The 13,451-nt window shown below is 37.4% G+C and overlaps 1 protein-coding gene across 1 annotated transcript in view; it reads right to left on the bottom strand.

The window, feature by feature from the left end:
• Positions 1 to 13,451, bottom strand: part of LOC150106868 (regulating synaptic membrane exocytosis protein 2-like) — an 828,152-nt gene that overhangs the window by 17,924 nt on the left and 796,777 nt on the right. The window contains exon 22 of the mRNA XM_090393494.1: positions 10,159 to 10,298. Coding sequence (XP_090249620.1) covers positions 10,159 to 10,298 — 140 coding nt within the window. The remainder of the gene's footprint in view (positions 1 to 10,158; positions 10,299 to 13,451) is intronic.

Here is a 13,451-nt window from a genome sequence, read left to right as displayed (position 1 = left end):
GGTGCTCTTAGCTGTTGAGTTGATGGTCTGAGGATAAGCATTTTTCAGATGTGAGGCAATTTAATGCATCTATATTTATTGAGGTTAGGACAGAAGCAGATTTTAGGAGTAATCTTTTATACTTGGATTTCTTTAGTGAAGTAAGATGGCCTTTTTTCCAATTGATCTTGTGACAGGTATCCAAGCCTTAGTCTGCAAGTTTTGAGCAACCATAGTGATAGTACTTAATGTAGTCTTGATGCTCAAAGCCTGTTTGGCCATAGTAGGATAGGTTACAACTACAGAAAAATCTGTGGATTTTAGATAGTCTTCCAGAGTAGATAAGAGCTAATTTTTTTGTGAGGTTTGAAGATGGCCACCAGACTGCATATTTTCAGGATCCTGGCTAACTTTTCAGAAGTAACATGGATATATGGGGGTGGTGATCGATTTACTGTAGGCTATGTTCTTTTTTCCTTTTTATGTTGAGACCATACACAAGAGGTTGGTCAATCAACCTATAGTACATTAATACCATGTATGGGTGGTGGGCTGGGAAAGAAGGTACTTGTTCACATTTGATTTGAATGACTGTATATTGTATTCCTTGGGAACCCAGCAGGGGGAAGACTGTTCTGTACAGTTGCAGGGATGAAGGAGGAGGAGAAGAAACTTGTTCTGTGGTTTCAAGGTGCACTGTGAAGGGATGTTGAGCAGCAGCAACACATGTTCCAATGAGCTTAGTACTAAGTGGGGGTATTATTGATGTGATTTCGGATGAACATTTTCGATGGAAATATTTGTAGAATACACATAGTGCAGAGACCAATTGTCTCTGTGAAAGTAGGGGTGGGAGTGAGTTTGTAAGAAATGGGTCATTAATAAGTCTGACTGCTCTCCTCTGTATTGAGTCAAGCATTTTGAGGGAGTTTTTGGGGCCCCACACATATGTGAGAGCAGTATTCAATGGCTGGGCAGATTTGTGATTTGTATAAGGTTAACAGCTGTTCATGGGTGAAGTAACGTCTTCAGCGAAAGAGAAATCCTAGTTTTTTAGAAACTGAGGATGCAATGGTTGTGATGTGTTTATGCCAGGAGAGACTTGATGTCAGAGTAATTCCAAGAAGAGAAATCTCAAATTGTATGGAAATTTGGGTGTTGTCAAAAATAATACTGGGAGAAAATGATTCTTTTTTATGAGAAAAGACAGTACTGGTTTTATTAGCATTGAAACTGACTAGGTTATCTGAACCCCATTGGAAGATGGCTTGGAGATCAGATTGAGGGCAGCGGTGGTTGATGTTCTGTAGGTTGAGGTGAGTTGTGCAGAGTAAGGTTTATCAAAAGAAAGGTAGGAATGCAATGTGATGTCGTCTGCAAAACTGTGTATTGGGTTGGAAGTCAGCTGAAGTAGGTCATTGATATATATATAGTAGGAAGAGGATTGGTGAAAGGATAAGGACCACCATACATAGTGTGTATCCAGACAGAAAGCTGGCAATCCAACTACAGAAGTCTTGAGATAGACCAAATGATGGCAGCTAGCTTAGTAAGCCCTTGTGCCCTGTTCAGAGAGGAAGAGGATGTGGAGTGTTAATATATATATATATATATATATATATATATATATATGTGGCGATTAGTTTTTACTCGGTTGTTATATATTTCAAAAAATAGATTTAATGACTCCAAGACCGAGATAACATATAAAGATTTTAATGATAAATACTCCTTTCCTTTATAAATACCTGAAGAAGGCTGCTATATGCCGAAACTAGTAGTATTTATCATTAAAATCTTTATATGTTATCTCGGTCTTGGAGTCATTAAATCTATTTTTTGAAATATATATATATATATATATATATATATATATATTATCTGCAAGGGGGATTATTAGCTATTAATGATGGCTAATAGCTAAAAAAAAGGGAATTACATACAAGGGTGGTCTGAAAAGTTCTCAGCCATATATGACCCAGTCCTCGACCATAGATGGCAACACTATTGGCACGATTTTTTTTTTCTAAGTACATCTGTCATCAGCATCCATTTGAAATTGCAAGTCATCCTATCATGTAGTTTGTTTTATACAGCTGTTTGAAGCAAAAGTGTTGTCTGTATCCCTTGAAATGGATAAAATTGAGTATTGTGTGGTTATAAAATTCTTTGTAAAAGAAAGTTTAATGCCAAAAGAAATTCATTCAAAGTTCATAAAAGTTTATGGGCATTCTTCTCCTTCGTTTTTGACAATTAAGAAATGGGCTGCCAAGTTTAAACATGGCCGTACCAGCCATGCTTAAACATTGAAGATGATTCACGTGAAGGACATCCAAAAAGTGTAACAACACCAGAGATCATTGATTAAGTGCACGATGTGATATTGGATGACAGGTAAGTCAAAATGCGTGAAATTGCTGAGACTATAGGCATTTCAAAAGAACGTGTAGGATATATTTTGCATGAAGAATTGCAAATGAAAAAGCTTTGTGCAAGATGGGTATCGCTCTTGCTCACAGCAGATCAAAAATGCACTTGCATGAGAAGTTTTATTCTTGTTAAAATGCTCCAAGAGAGCGTTTTAACAAGAATTAAACTGATTTTGTGTGTCGATTTATTATTATGGATGAGATTTGGATTCACCATTACACACCAGAATCCAAACAGCAGTCAAAACAGTGGACAGAAGCCGGTTGTTCAGTGCGACAGAACACAAAGTCGATTCCATCAGCAGGAAAGGTCATGGCATCGGTGTTTTGAGATGCTAAAGGCATTTTGTTTATTTATCTTGAAAAGGATAAAACAATAACCAGGGAATATTATTCCGATCTTTTAACCAGACTAGATGAAAAAATTCATGAGAAAAGACTTGGTTTGCAGAAGAAAAAGTCATCTTTCATCAGGACAATGCACCTGTGCACAAAGGTGTTTTGGCAATGGGAAAATTAAGGGATATGTACTATGAATTGTTGGAACATCCACCCTATTCTCCAGATTTGGCTCCCTCTGTCTTCTATCTCTTCCCAAAACTAAAACTCTCCCTCGCTGGTCAGTGTTTTTCTTTGAATCAAGAGGTAATTGTAGCTGTAGAGGGGTATTTTGCAGATCTTACTGAGAACCACTACAGGGACAGGAAAATGGTGCTGGAGCATCACTGGAATAAATGTATTAATCTTAAGGGAGATTATGTTAAAAAAAATAATAATTTTGAAATCATAAATTAGTTTTTTCATTGTTAGGCCGAGAACTTTTCAGACCACACTTGTATGTGGTTGAATTCAAAAATGAGAATATTGTCATCAGATGAAATCAATTTTGCTCTACTGACCTGAGTTTTTATAACAATACACTCTTGGAAGAGGTGGGTATGATTGTGGGTGGGTGTATTTACTGTGTGCATGAGTTTTGTGTAGACAGCAATTGCCAAAGATCTATATAGTCAATGTATAATCAGTGTATCTAGAAAGGGTAGATTGTTGTTGATTTCTTTTCTGTAGTTGATGTCTGACCCATGTGGCTAAACAGCAAGCATATCATCTATATAACATAGTCTCCATAATGTAGTTAGTTGGCTTGAGGGGAGAGGAAAGGGCATACCCATGGCTGTAACTTTCTATTCATTTGTAAAATTTGCCTTGTCAAATGTGTCATAGTCCAAGTTCACAGTAAATGAAACAGGATTGAGAAGAAATTCAGCTTGTGGTTTTCTACACTGGACTAAAAGTAGGAAGAGTTCTTTATGTGTGATGAGATGTTACCAGTATTCCTGAAAAATACTTTGGCTAGTTTTTAGGTAGGTGAATCAATGCCATCCACAAGTGGGTGTAATGGCACTTTTTTTTTTTTTTTTTTTTTTTTGTAGATTTTAAGGTGCACATATACAGTAGCGAACAAATTAAGTTGAACACTCATATTTTAAAAAAAAAATTTAATTTCACAAGAAAATAAGTATAAAAATTAAACTCCAACTTTACCTAATAATTTATATGTGCTCCTCTGTTCCTAATAAGTTCATTAATTCATATAGGCATGGACTCTACCAATGTAGAATACATTTTTTCTTATTTCAGCATCTTGAAACCATACTTTTATAATGGATTGTATTAAGTTATCCTTGGTATCACAATTTAATTTTCCAAGTCTCATTTTCACTATGGCTCAGAAATTTTCTAATGGGTTAATGTCAGGTAAATTATCTGGCCATTGAAGCAACTGGATGTGATTTTTTGAGGAATTCTTTCACTTTTTTTGAAGTGAGATCCTGTTGGAAGATGAATTCTTCGTCTTTCTGGATCTGTGTGGCTACTTTTTTCTCCAATATTTTTAAGAATTGGTCACTTTTCATCATACCATCAACAAGCAGAAGTGATTCTGGACTATCATGTGTAAAACAACTTCAGAACATCTTTTTAGGTTGGAGCTTGTAGAAGGTGGGCAGAAATCTACTCAGCTGCTAATTTGTGAACATAGGGTGCAAAGAAATGGCTCTCATCTGAGAATATGACCTTCTTCCACTTCTTAACAGTCCAATATTTGTACACTTTTTCCTACTGAAGCCTCTTTTTCTGCATACCCTTCACCAACAGTTGTTTCTTTTTGGTCTGTGGGCAGTCCTCCCTGTTTCCAACAATCTTCAACAGACTGTCATGTCAGAAACATTAATCCCACTAACTGCCAAGTCTCTAAGTCTACAGTAGACAATCTTGGATTCATTTTGCTTTTCTTAACTAGTAAACAATTTTGAGTAAGTGTAATTTCAAGGGGGCTATAACCTCCATATTTCTCCAGTCGATCAGATATGGTCTCTTGGATTTCAATTAGAGATATATTGGAAAGGATCTGTTGATGGTTATTACTTAAGGTGATTTCTAGGCTCAGGAATGTGGGTATGGAGAAAGATTGAGGAAATGCAATTAGCAGAGTGTAAGGTTAGGAAGTGGATGATATGATTAAGACAGGGGTTTCTCCCAGATTAATGTGGACAAGATTTTTCATAGAATGGGGAAAACAGGGAAGAACATCCTGGCAGCTGTAGAAGGAGAGTATGAGTAGAGAAGTGAAAACAGGTTTTTTTTTTTTTTTGCATGGAGAGTTGTGGTGATGGGAATGCAAAGTGTGGCATTGAGTGCTGAGATGGTGAATGAGTATAAGGCACAGTTTGGTGAGTTTTGTGTGTGACAGTGGTCCCTCTCATGATGAGTCTTTTGCCTCCATGGATGTCTGATGATGATAATAATAATAAAATACACAAATACGCACACAGACAAAGAAATTAGCGCACCTGGAAGAAAACATGGTACAATGGCAAAATTAAGCAAATAGCTAGAGTGCAGGGTGGTATCCAAATGATCCAAATTGTGCATGCCCACACACCCTGCGGTGGCACTGCAAGCGTGAACCGGTAGCCTTATAAAGCCGGCATGTAGTCGATAGCCAATTAAAGCGAAAAGCACCGGCCGACGTAAAGCTAGAGTACAGAGTGACAATAATGCCAGGTAGATGCCAGAGAGTCGATTTAAGCAACTTACGGACTTTGACAGAGGCATGATCATCGGCCTGAAAACCGGAGGGTGCACATGAACTGCTCTAACCATACCTTTCGACAGTGTTGGGAGCTGTGGACACGTTCCAGCACTGCCACATGGCAGAGCGGCACTGGTCGGATCAGGAGAACCAATGCTAGAGAGGATCGACGGATTGTGCGGCAAGCACAGAGGGATTCCACGGTGACCTGGTCCACTATACAGGCAGATGTAGGGGCTCCTGTGTGCCCACGAACCATTTCCCGACACCTCACGGAGGTGAATCTACAATCCCAGTGGCCCTTATGTGTGCTCCCATTAACACCACAACATCGCCAACTCTGTTTGCAGTGGTGACAGGCGAGAGCGATGTGGAACACCACAGACTGGCGACATGTGGTCTTCAGCGATGAGTGCCGCTTCATCTTGGGGACAGATGATCATCGTGTCCGGGTGAGGAGGACCCCTGGTCAAGGACACAATCCCGACCTCGCTATCGAGCATCACACCTCCCGCACTGCAGGCATTATGGTCTGGGGAGCCATAGTTTACGATAGCCGATCACCCCTTGTAGTGGTACGTGGCGCATTGACGGGCAGCAGTATATGGACGACATCCTATGGCCCCACGTTCTCCCATTCCTGGCCAGGATACCAGGAGCGCTATACCAGCAGGATAATGCCCGTCCGCACACGACTCGGGTTGCCCAGGCCTGCCTATGTTGTGTTCAGACACTTCCATGGCCTGCCCACTCCCCAGACTTGTCCCCTATCGAACATGTTTGGGAGCAGCTGAAACGCCAGCTCTCACCATGCCGCAATATCCGGGATTTGGAACACAACGTCAAACACGTGTGGGTCAGTCTGCCACAGGAGAACATCAGGCGTCTGTTCGCCACCATGCCGGACCGTATTGTAGCATGTAATGCCGCACGAGGTGGTGCAACGCGCTATTGATGATGACCGGATTGCATACCACAGATCCCTTTGTAATTGTCCTTCAGCTCTGTTTTTGCCATCATGTGCATCACTCACCTGTATCATTACACCAATAAAATTTCAGTTGAATCCTACGTTTCCTTCTTGGAGCACTAATTTCTTTGTCCGTGTGTGTATAATGTATAATGTAAAATGTGACCCAGAAACCCATGAGCAGTGTAATGCCATTCTGATCCTGACTGTTCACTTTAATTTACATTTTAGCACTGGAAAGTATTCAAGGGAGTGGAAAGAGAAAAGTTTCTATAAAAAAGAAGAAGGCTCCAAGAAAGAAGTAACAAAGTAGAAACCAGTCAGTATTTCAGGATTGGTAATTGGTAATTAAGGCATTGGTGAAAGTTGTTTAAGATCGGAATTCAAGAATTGGAGAAATAGTAAATGATAAGCTGTGGGACAGTGCAGTTTTCTAAATAATAGTTCTTACCTTACTAATTTACTTATTTTCTACAATAGATGGACAGTAAGAGTGATAAAGGAATTGTAGAGAGGCAAATTCTGCTAGACTTGCAAAGATGTTTGTCAGGTTACTGCATACATATGAGCAAATGAGAATGGATATGAGGATGATGACAATATGAGTAGATGGGAATATGATATGATGGCAATGACATGGATAAGAGAGTTACTGATGGATATATGTCATTAAATGTGGTGAGTATAATCAAGTGGAAGGCAGGGTACCAGTACACTAATTATATCAAGAACGATTTGATTTGAGAGAGTTTTTTTGCTGATGATGGGTAGTATCATTATGTGCAGATTAAGTAGTAGTGATGGGCATGTGGAGTGTAACCTGTGATGAATCCTTCATGGAGGTATCCCATATAATAATAAATCAACTGGGAAATGTGATTCCTGCAATACGATTTAAACAGATTCACAATGTGGATATTGGATGTCAGTTCAGTACATCAATGGAACTGAACAGGAAATTGGATGAGGCTAGAGATTTGGAGGTGATAGGGAATAGGAAGTTGATGCTAGGAGAACATATTTCAGTCTGTTTATCAACAGACTAAAAAGTAGGAGAAAAATAGTATTATTTCTCTCTTTATAACAGTTTGATACAAACATATCTGAACACCACAGTGCAAATATTTGGTCACTTGGTTTCATGGGAATGAAGATATGGTAAAGCAATTCAGAGATGGGTGACTAAGATGGTGTCCCAATAATAGATTGAAAGTCTGTGTGGTCATAAAAATTGTATGATAAGTAGAAAAGAAGGAAATATGATACAAACATATAAGTTACTCAAGGGATTTTTATAGGATAAAATGCAGAACAAACTTTTCATGAAGAGAACATCCTTGGAAGTTGTGTAATGATATGGTTTAGCAATAGCATGCAGAATAGATCATTCCTTGGAGAGCATAGAATGAATGAAATGGATTGCCAAAAGTGACTGCAAGTTACCAAGATTGTCATATGTCAGTGAATTACAAGATTTGGTTGATAGGTGGAAAAAGAAACGGGAAAATGATAGAAACATAGAGGTTGCCAAATGGATTTTATAGCACACATGCAAAAGATTTTCAATACATGATGAAAGGAGAAACAGAGAAATTAGGAGGTTGTCCCTGTAAGTTGTGTAAGAGTATGGTTATCAATGGCATAAAACTAGCTTTTTCAATTAAAGAGTGATGAATGAGTGAAATGAGTTACCAGAGACCAAGTGCTTTAGCAGTGAATGAGTTTAAGGATATTAATTTAAGTGTCAAAGACAATCATGTCAAAGACCATCTGAAAGACAATCATGGAGGTTATTACACTAACCGTTATTTATACAACATCTATCATACTTCCCCTTGAACTTATTACCAACAAAGCACTCATAACCAACTCTGGAAATCTATTCCACCAATTCTTCCACTATCCAAGTAAAAAACCTAGTCCTCACAACCTGGTGAACCACATTTTTTCATAATTTCCAGGGGTTTTCTTCCTTTCAGTCACATATGGGAAAATTTCTTATATATAAAATCTTAAATAACATGTTTCTATCATATTTTCCTCTTTTGCATACACAGTGTACCGTTAAGTAATGAGACAACAATTATTATTATTATTATTACATGACACCTCGAGGGAGTCCTAGGACTCATCAAGGGAGGGCATCTACTCTATGACTCTGTATTCACCACTCAATCCACCAACTGCAACTACACCAATGCCATCTACTACCCACCACCACTAGTATTTCCACAGACAATCACAAACATCCATGGCCACAGTGAGATTCGAACCTGCAGTCTTTTGGCTGGAGAGCAGATAAGCTAACCACTCAGTCAACCAGGCCAGCTAAAAAAAAGCTTAATAAAAGTCCTTCTAGTGGACGACTAGAATCGAACTTATGATGCTCTCTCGCTTTGGGTGATTTAGTGATGTGGAAGGCACATGCCATCTCCACTTAGCTACACAGGCGCTCTGAGAAATATTATATCAAAACAAAGAACTATATTTGGAATTGTCAATTACACAGATTCAAAGTAATCTGCTTCCGACTCCATGCAACATTTACATCTGTTATATAAGTGTTCAAAGGCACGGTGGAAGTTCTGAACAAGAATTTCCTTCAGCGTCTAGGTTACACTGCATTGGATGTCGTCAATGTCACTGAGGTGCTCCTCTTTCAAGGCATGCTTCATTTTCGGGAAGAGGAAATAGTCTGTGGGAGTCAAATCTGATGTATGAGGGGGGGACATGTACACTTCTGTTTACATGTTCGATCACAGAGATCGAATTCAAAGCCAGAAACTGCTTCACGGGCAGTGCACAGTGTGTGGGCACGTTGTCATGCAACAGAAACTGATTGTTGTTGTTGTGGAACAGTTCTTTCCTGACACATTGCATGTGGGCATACAGATGTTGCATTACTCCTAAATAATACTGACTATTCATTGTGGTGCCCTCAGGAACAAATTCATGGTGGATAATACCAGCAGTGTCAAAAAAAAACAAAACAATGACCATTGTCTTGATACTCCAGGTACTCCCTCCCCTCTTTAAATGTTGAAAACCAGTGGAATATCTGTGCATGGCTCAGACAGTCATCGGTGTAAACTTTTTTAGGTCTTGGTACACTTCTGTAGCAGTTTTACCTAACTTACAGTAAAATTTTATCACAGTTCTTTGCTCCATGATGCAGCTTCTGACACGCTCCACTCACACACTCTTACTTCAATGGTTGCTACATAAAAACTGCTGCATCATCCAACTCGAAAGCAGCACCTGTGATTACAACACACTCTAGCACTATAAACACGTTTGTTACTTTTATTCAAAGGGCTGTTGTGTAAAAAAAACCAATCTCAGTATTTAACAGGCACACTGTGTATATCAGCTAAACTTTGCAATCCTCAAACCTTCAGTATATTCTCATAGAAGCATTCCATTGACCTTTCACTCCATTTTGTTCACTTGCTTCTGGATCCTCTGTTGTATTATAGACACTGTGTGATAATGGTTTAATGGATAAGATACATTTCACATCCTAAGCAAGGAATATTTTAAACAAATATTTTTAATAGATGAAGGAAATTAGCTCAGCATGTTATAAGAATATAAATAAAATATTCAAAACAATAATGTTATCACTGAAAATACTTTTATTGATTTAAATAGCTTAATATGTAAGAAGTATTTCAACATTTTCTTACTTGCAAAACACATCCTCTGTAATCTTCATGAAACACAAGTTGTTGTTGATACAGAGGATCTAATGTCCTTCTTGCTATTGATGTCTTTGCTTTAGCAACACACTTTCTTCCACTTACAAGATATACCTTTACATAAGGGGCTAATAAAATAAAACTCTTTTAAATGCATTAATTAGATATATACATTTTTTTAAAAGTGCAAATATTTAATTACATAAAATATTTTATTATGTAAGAAAAGTGTTATTGTTTATAATGAAATCTTGAGAGATATCGAGAGGTATTTACCAGATTAACATTGTGGAGATTTTTCCTTTTATATTCACATTCTCTGCAATCGCTGCACTCTCAGGCAATGCATTCTAATCATTCACCACTCTATGCAAAAAAAAAAAACCTACCATTCACTACTTTGCCCACACCCTCCTTATCCCAGGATGGCTTCTTGTTCTCTCCCAATCTTTCACCATTCATAGAATGGCGAGACATTGGGAAAGAACTTCAATGTTAATCTGATAAAAACCTCTTATCAACTTATATGCTTCTATCTGCTCTCCAGCCTAGAAGCTGTGGGTTCGAATCCTGGTGTGAGAATGGATGTTTGTGATTATCTTTAGGTGGGAAATGAATTTCATTAACAGTGTGAGATCACTGCAATGGTTATTGGAGGCCTGAAGCAGAAAGAGTTTTATGCTTAGTTTCTAGAACATGGTTTCCAGATTATGTAAAAAAATAAATAAAAATGAAAAAAAAAAAACCCTTAGCCCACCCATGGTATGAATGTTTTACAGGTTTACAAATAAAACCTTTTGTGGGTGTGAGGCTTATTAAAAAATCCGCTCCTCTCTCTCTCTTGCTCCTATCCTCCTATTTAAAATGTATGAAAGTGAGCAACTTTCAAAGGTAGACTGTATATATATATATCAATACTTATTGATATATGTTGATATATATGTGAGGCACATAAAAAAAATCCTCTCCCTCTCTCTCTCTCGCTCCTATCCTCCTATTTAAAATGTATGAAAGTTGAACAGCTTTCAAAGGTATATCAATACTTATTAATATATGTGTCATATATTAATAATAATATACTTAATAATATATCTTTTTATCAATATTATTAATATTGATATATGTTGATATATATATATTACTGATATTATTAATATATATCAACAACATAATAGAATTTAACAGTATATCTGAATGTATAGCAAGTATTGTTGTTCAAATCTCAAAAAGATATACTCTTAAGATCATCCAAGTCTATGCACCAACAATAAGTCATACTGATGGAGAAATTAAAGCCTTCTGTAATCATGTACCCCAACTTTACAATAAAGAAAAACATCATTTCAGAATTATAATGGGAGACTTTAATGCTAGAATTGGTATGCAACAATTAGATGAAAGCTCAATGGGAAATTTTGGATATGGCATGAGAGATGATAGAGGAGCAAGGTTAATAGAATTTGTAGAAAAATAAAACCTGTACTTCATGAATTATTTTTTCAAGAAAAAAACACATAGGAAGTAGACATTGAAAAGTCTAAATGGCAAAGCTAATGAAATTGACTTTATCCTCAGCAATACAGATTATGTTTATTAATGTTGTTTTTGGGTTTGCTTTCTTCCTGGGGAGTAGAGAGGTTCCATCACTGGTAGGTTTTTGACTACCACTGAGCAGAGCCACTGCTCAGTTTCCTGTCCTGGAGTGAATCAGGTCAGGAGTGAAGAGTTAAGTAGCGATCCTTTAGGATAACTCCATGAGATTTAGAATGATCTTGTAGATTACTCATAGTTTTTGGAGAGATATCCCACACTTTAACATACCTCAATAAACATGGAAACCAGTCTAGGTAATGGCCATTCCCATAATGCATAGCATTATACACACATCCAAAAGGATGCGTGTTTTGCATTATGGGATATTAAAGCAATTGATGTAAAGTCATTGTCTGAGTGGTTAGCATATCCACTCTCCAGTCAAGAGGCTGCAAGTTTGAATCCCACCAAGGGCATGAATGTTTGTGATTGTCTTTCACCCTCATACATTCATTCATACAGCTATATAAACACTTTCTCAAGATGGGATGGGTCACCATGGGAAATATTGGAAAGTATATATTAAAGTTTGATTTAATTTATATTCTAGTATACGCTGTCAATTCCTTAAGTATTTAATAATCATGTTTAACCAGCATATAAGCCTTTCTACAAGAATTACCATGGGAAAAGTAGATCCAATCCTCCATCAATGGGAGAGGCCTTTACCCAGTAGTGGAAAAGATATAGGCTAATTCAAAAAAAGAAATACAAGTAACCTATTGTGAAGATGTTTGTAAGCAAATTTTTTTTGCTTACAAACACCTTACAATACTCATAGTAAAGAGCATACAGTAGTCAAGAAATATTTGGCAAACGTGTATATATTTTATACAGTAGTCTGTTATACAAGTTTTTCCAATGTGGATAAAAATACTTGTCCATGTATTATTGGCCTGTCAGAAATTTTATTTTAACTGCATATTGCAAAGATGGTTACACATGAAAAAGAGTGATGGTTCATTTGCATGATGTCAAGATTAGGAACAGGTGATGTTCAAAATGTATCAGTTGCTATTCTGATATTGCCTAATGGTGAATGGGGGGTCAAACCATTGAAGTGTGCTGTTTTCCACAAACTCACAGACCTGAGACTCATAATCAAGCCTTGAACAGAATTAACGATCAGTATAAGAGGAGCAAAGAATGTCAATCTGCATCCCAAGGGAGACAAGATGTGAAGGATGTTAATTTCTCTTTGGCACATATCATACAACTGATATGTGTTCAGTAGAAAGGTGGTAAGTTTTTTTATTGAAACGGAGTCCCAAAAACTTTACCCTAGACCAGCTGTGATTATTATTTGTCCTAGACTTAGTTCTGATCTGAATGAAGACTGGCAGAAGGGCATGCAAATAGTCTTCTGTGGTGAGAATCTAAATCCATTTGAAAGCATTCAGATTGAAAGATGGTCAAAGCCTTGCTGAAACTAATCTGTGACCTTCATACTTCAAGAATGACAATAACATGGTAAAAACATCCACATAGAAAGCAATTATTTACAGCTCCAGAAAGCTATTCTGCTATCAAGTTAGCTATGATGCAAAACACTCTTGTAAGAACTTCCTTCTCTTGGAGAAAGAACTGCGACAAAGTTGATCCTACTTGGACTTAGATTATACAGTTAGAAAGAAAATATTTGATAAAAAGGAGGAGATTCCTTCTAATAAAAAAACTGTGTAGGTATT

Source organism: Typopeltis vanoorti, chromosome 5 (genome assembly GCF_054136105.1).
Source record: "Typopeltis vanoorti isolate ZY-2024b chromosome 5, IOZ_Tvanoo_1.0, whole genome shotgun sequence".
Classification (NCBI taxonomy): Eukaryota; Metazoa; Arthropoda; class Arachnida; order Uropygi; family Thelyphonidae; genus Typopeltis; species Typopeltis vanoorti.
Note: the sequence above shows the minus strand (reverse complement) of the source record. Positions and strands in the feature narration are given on the sequence as shown.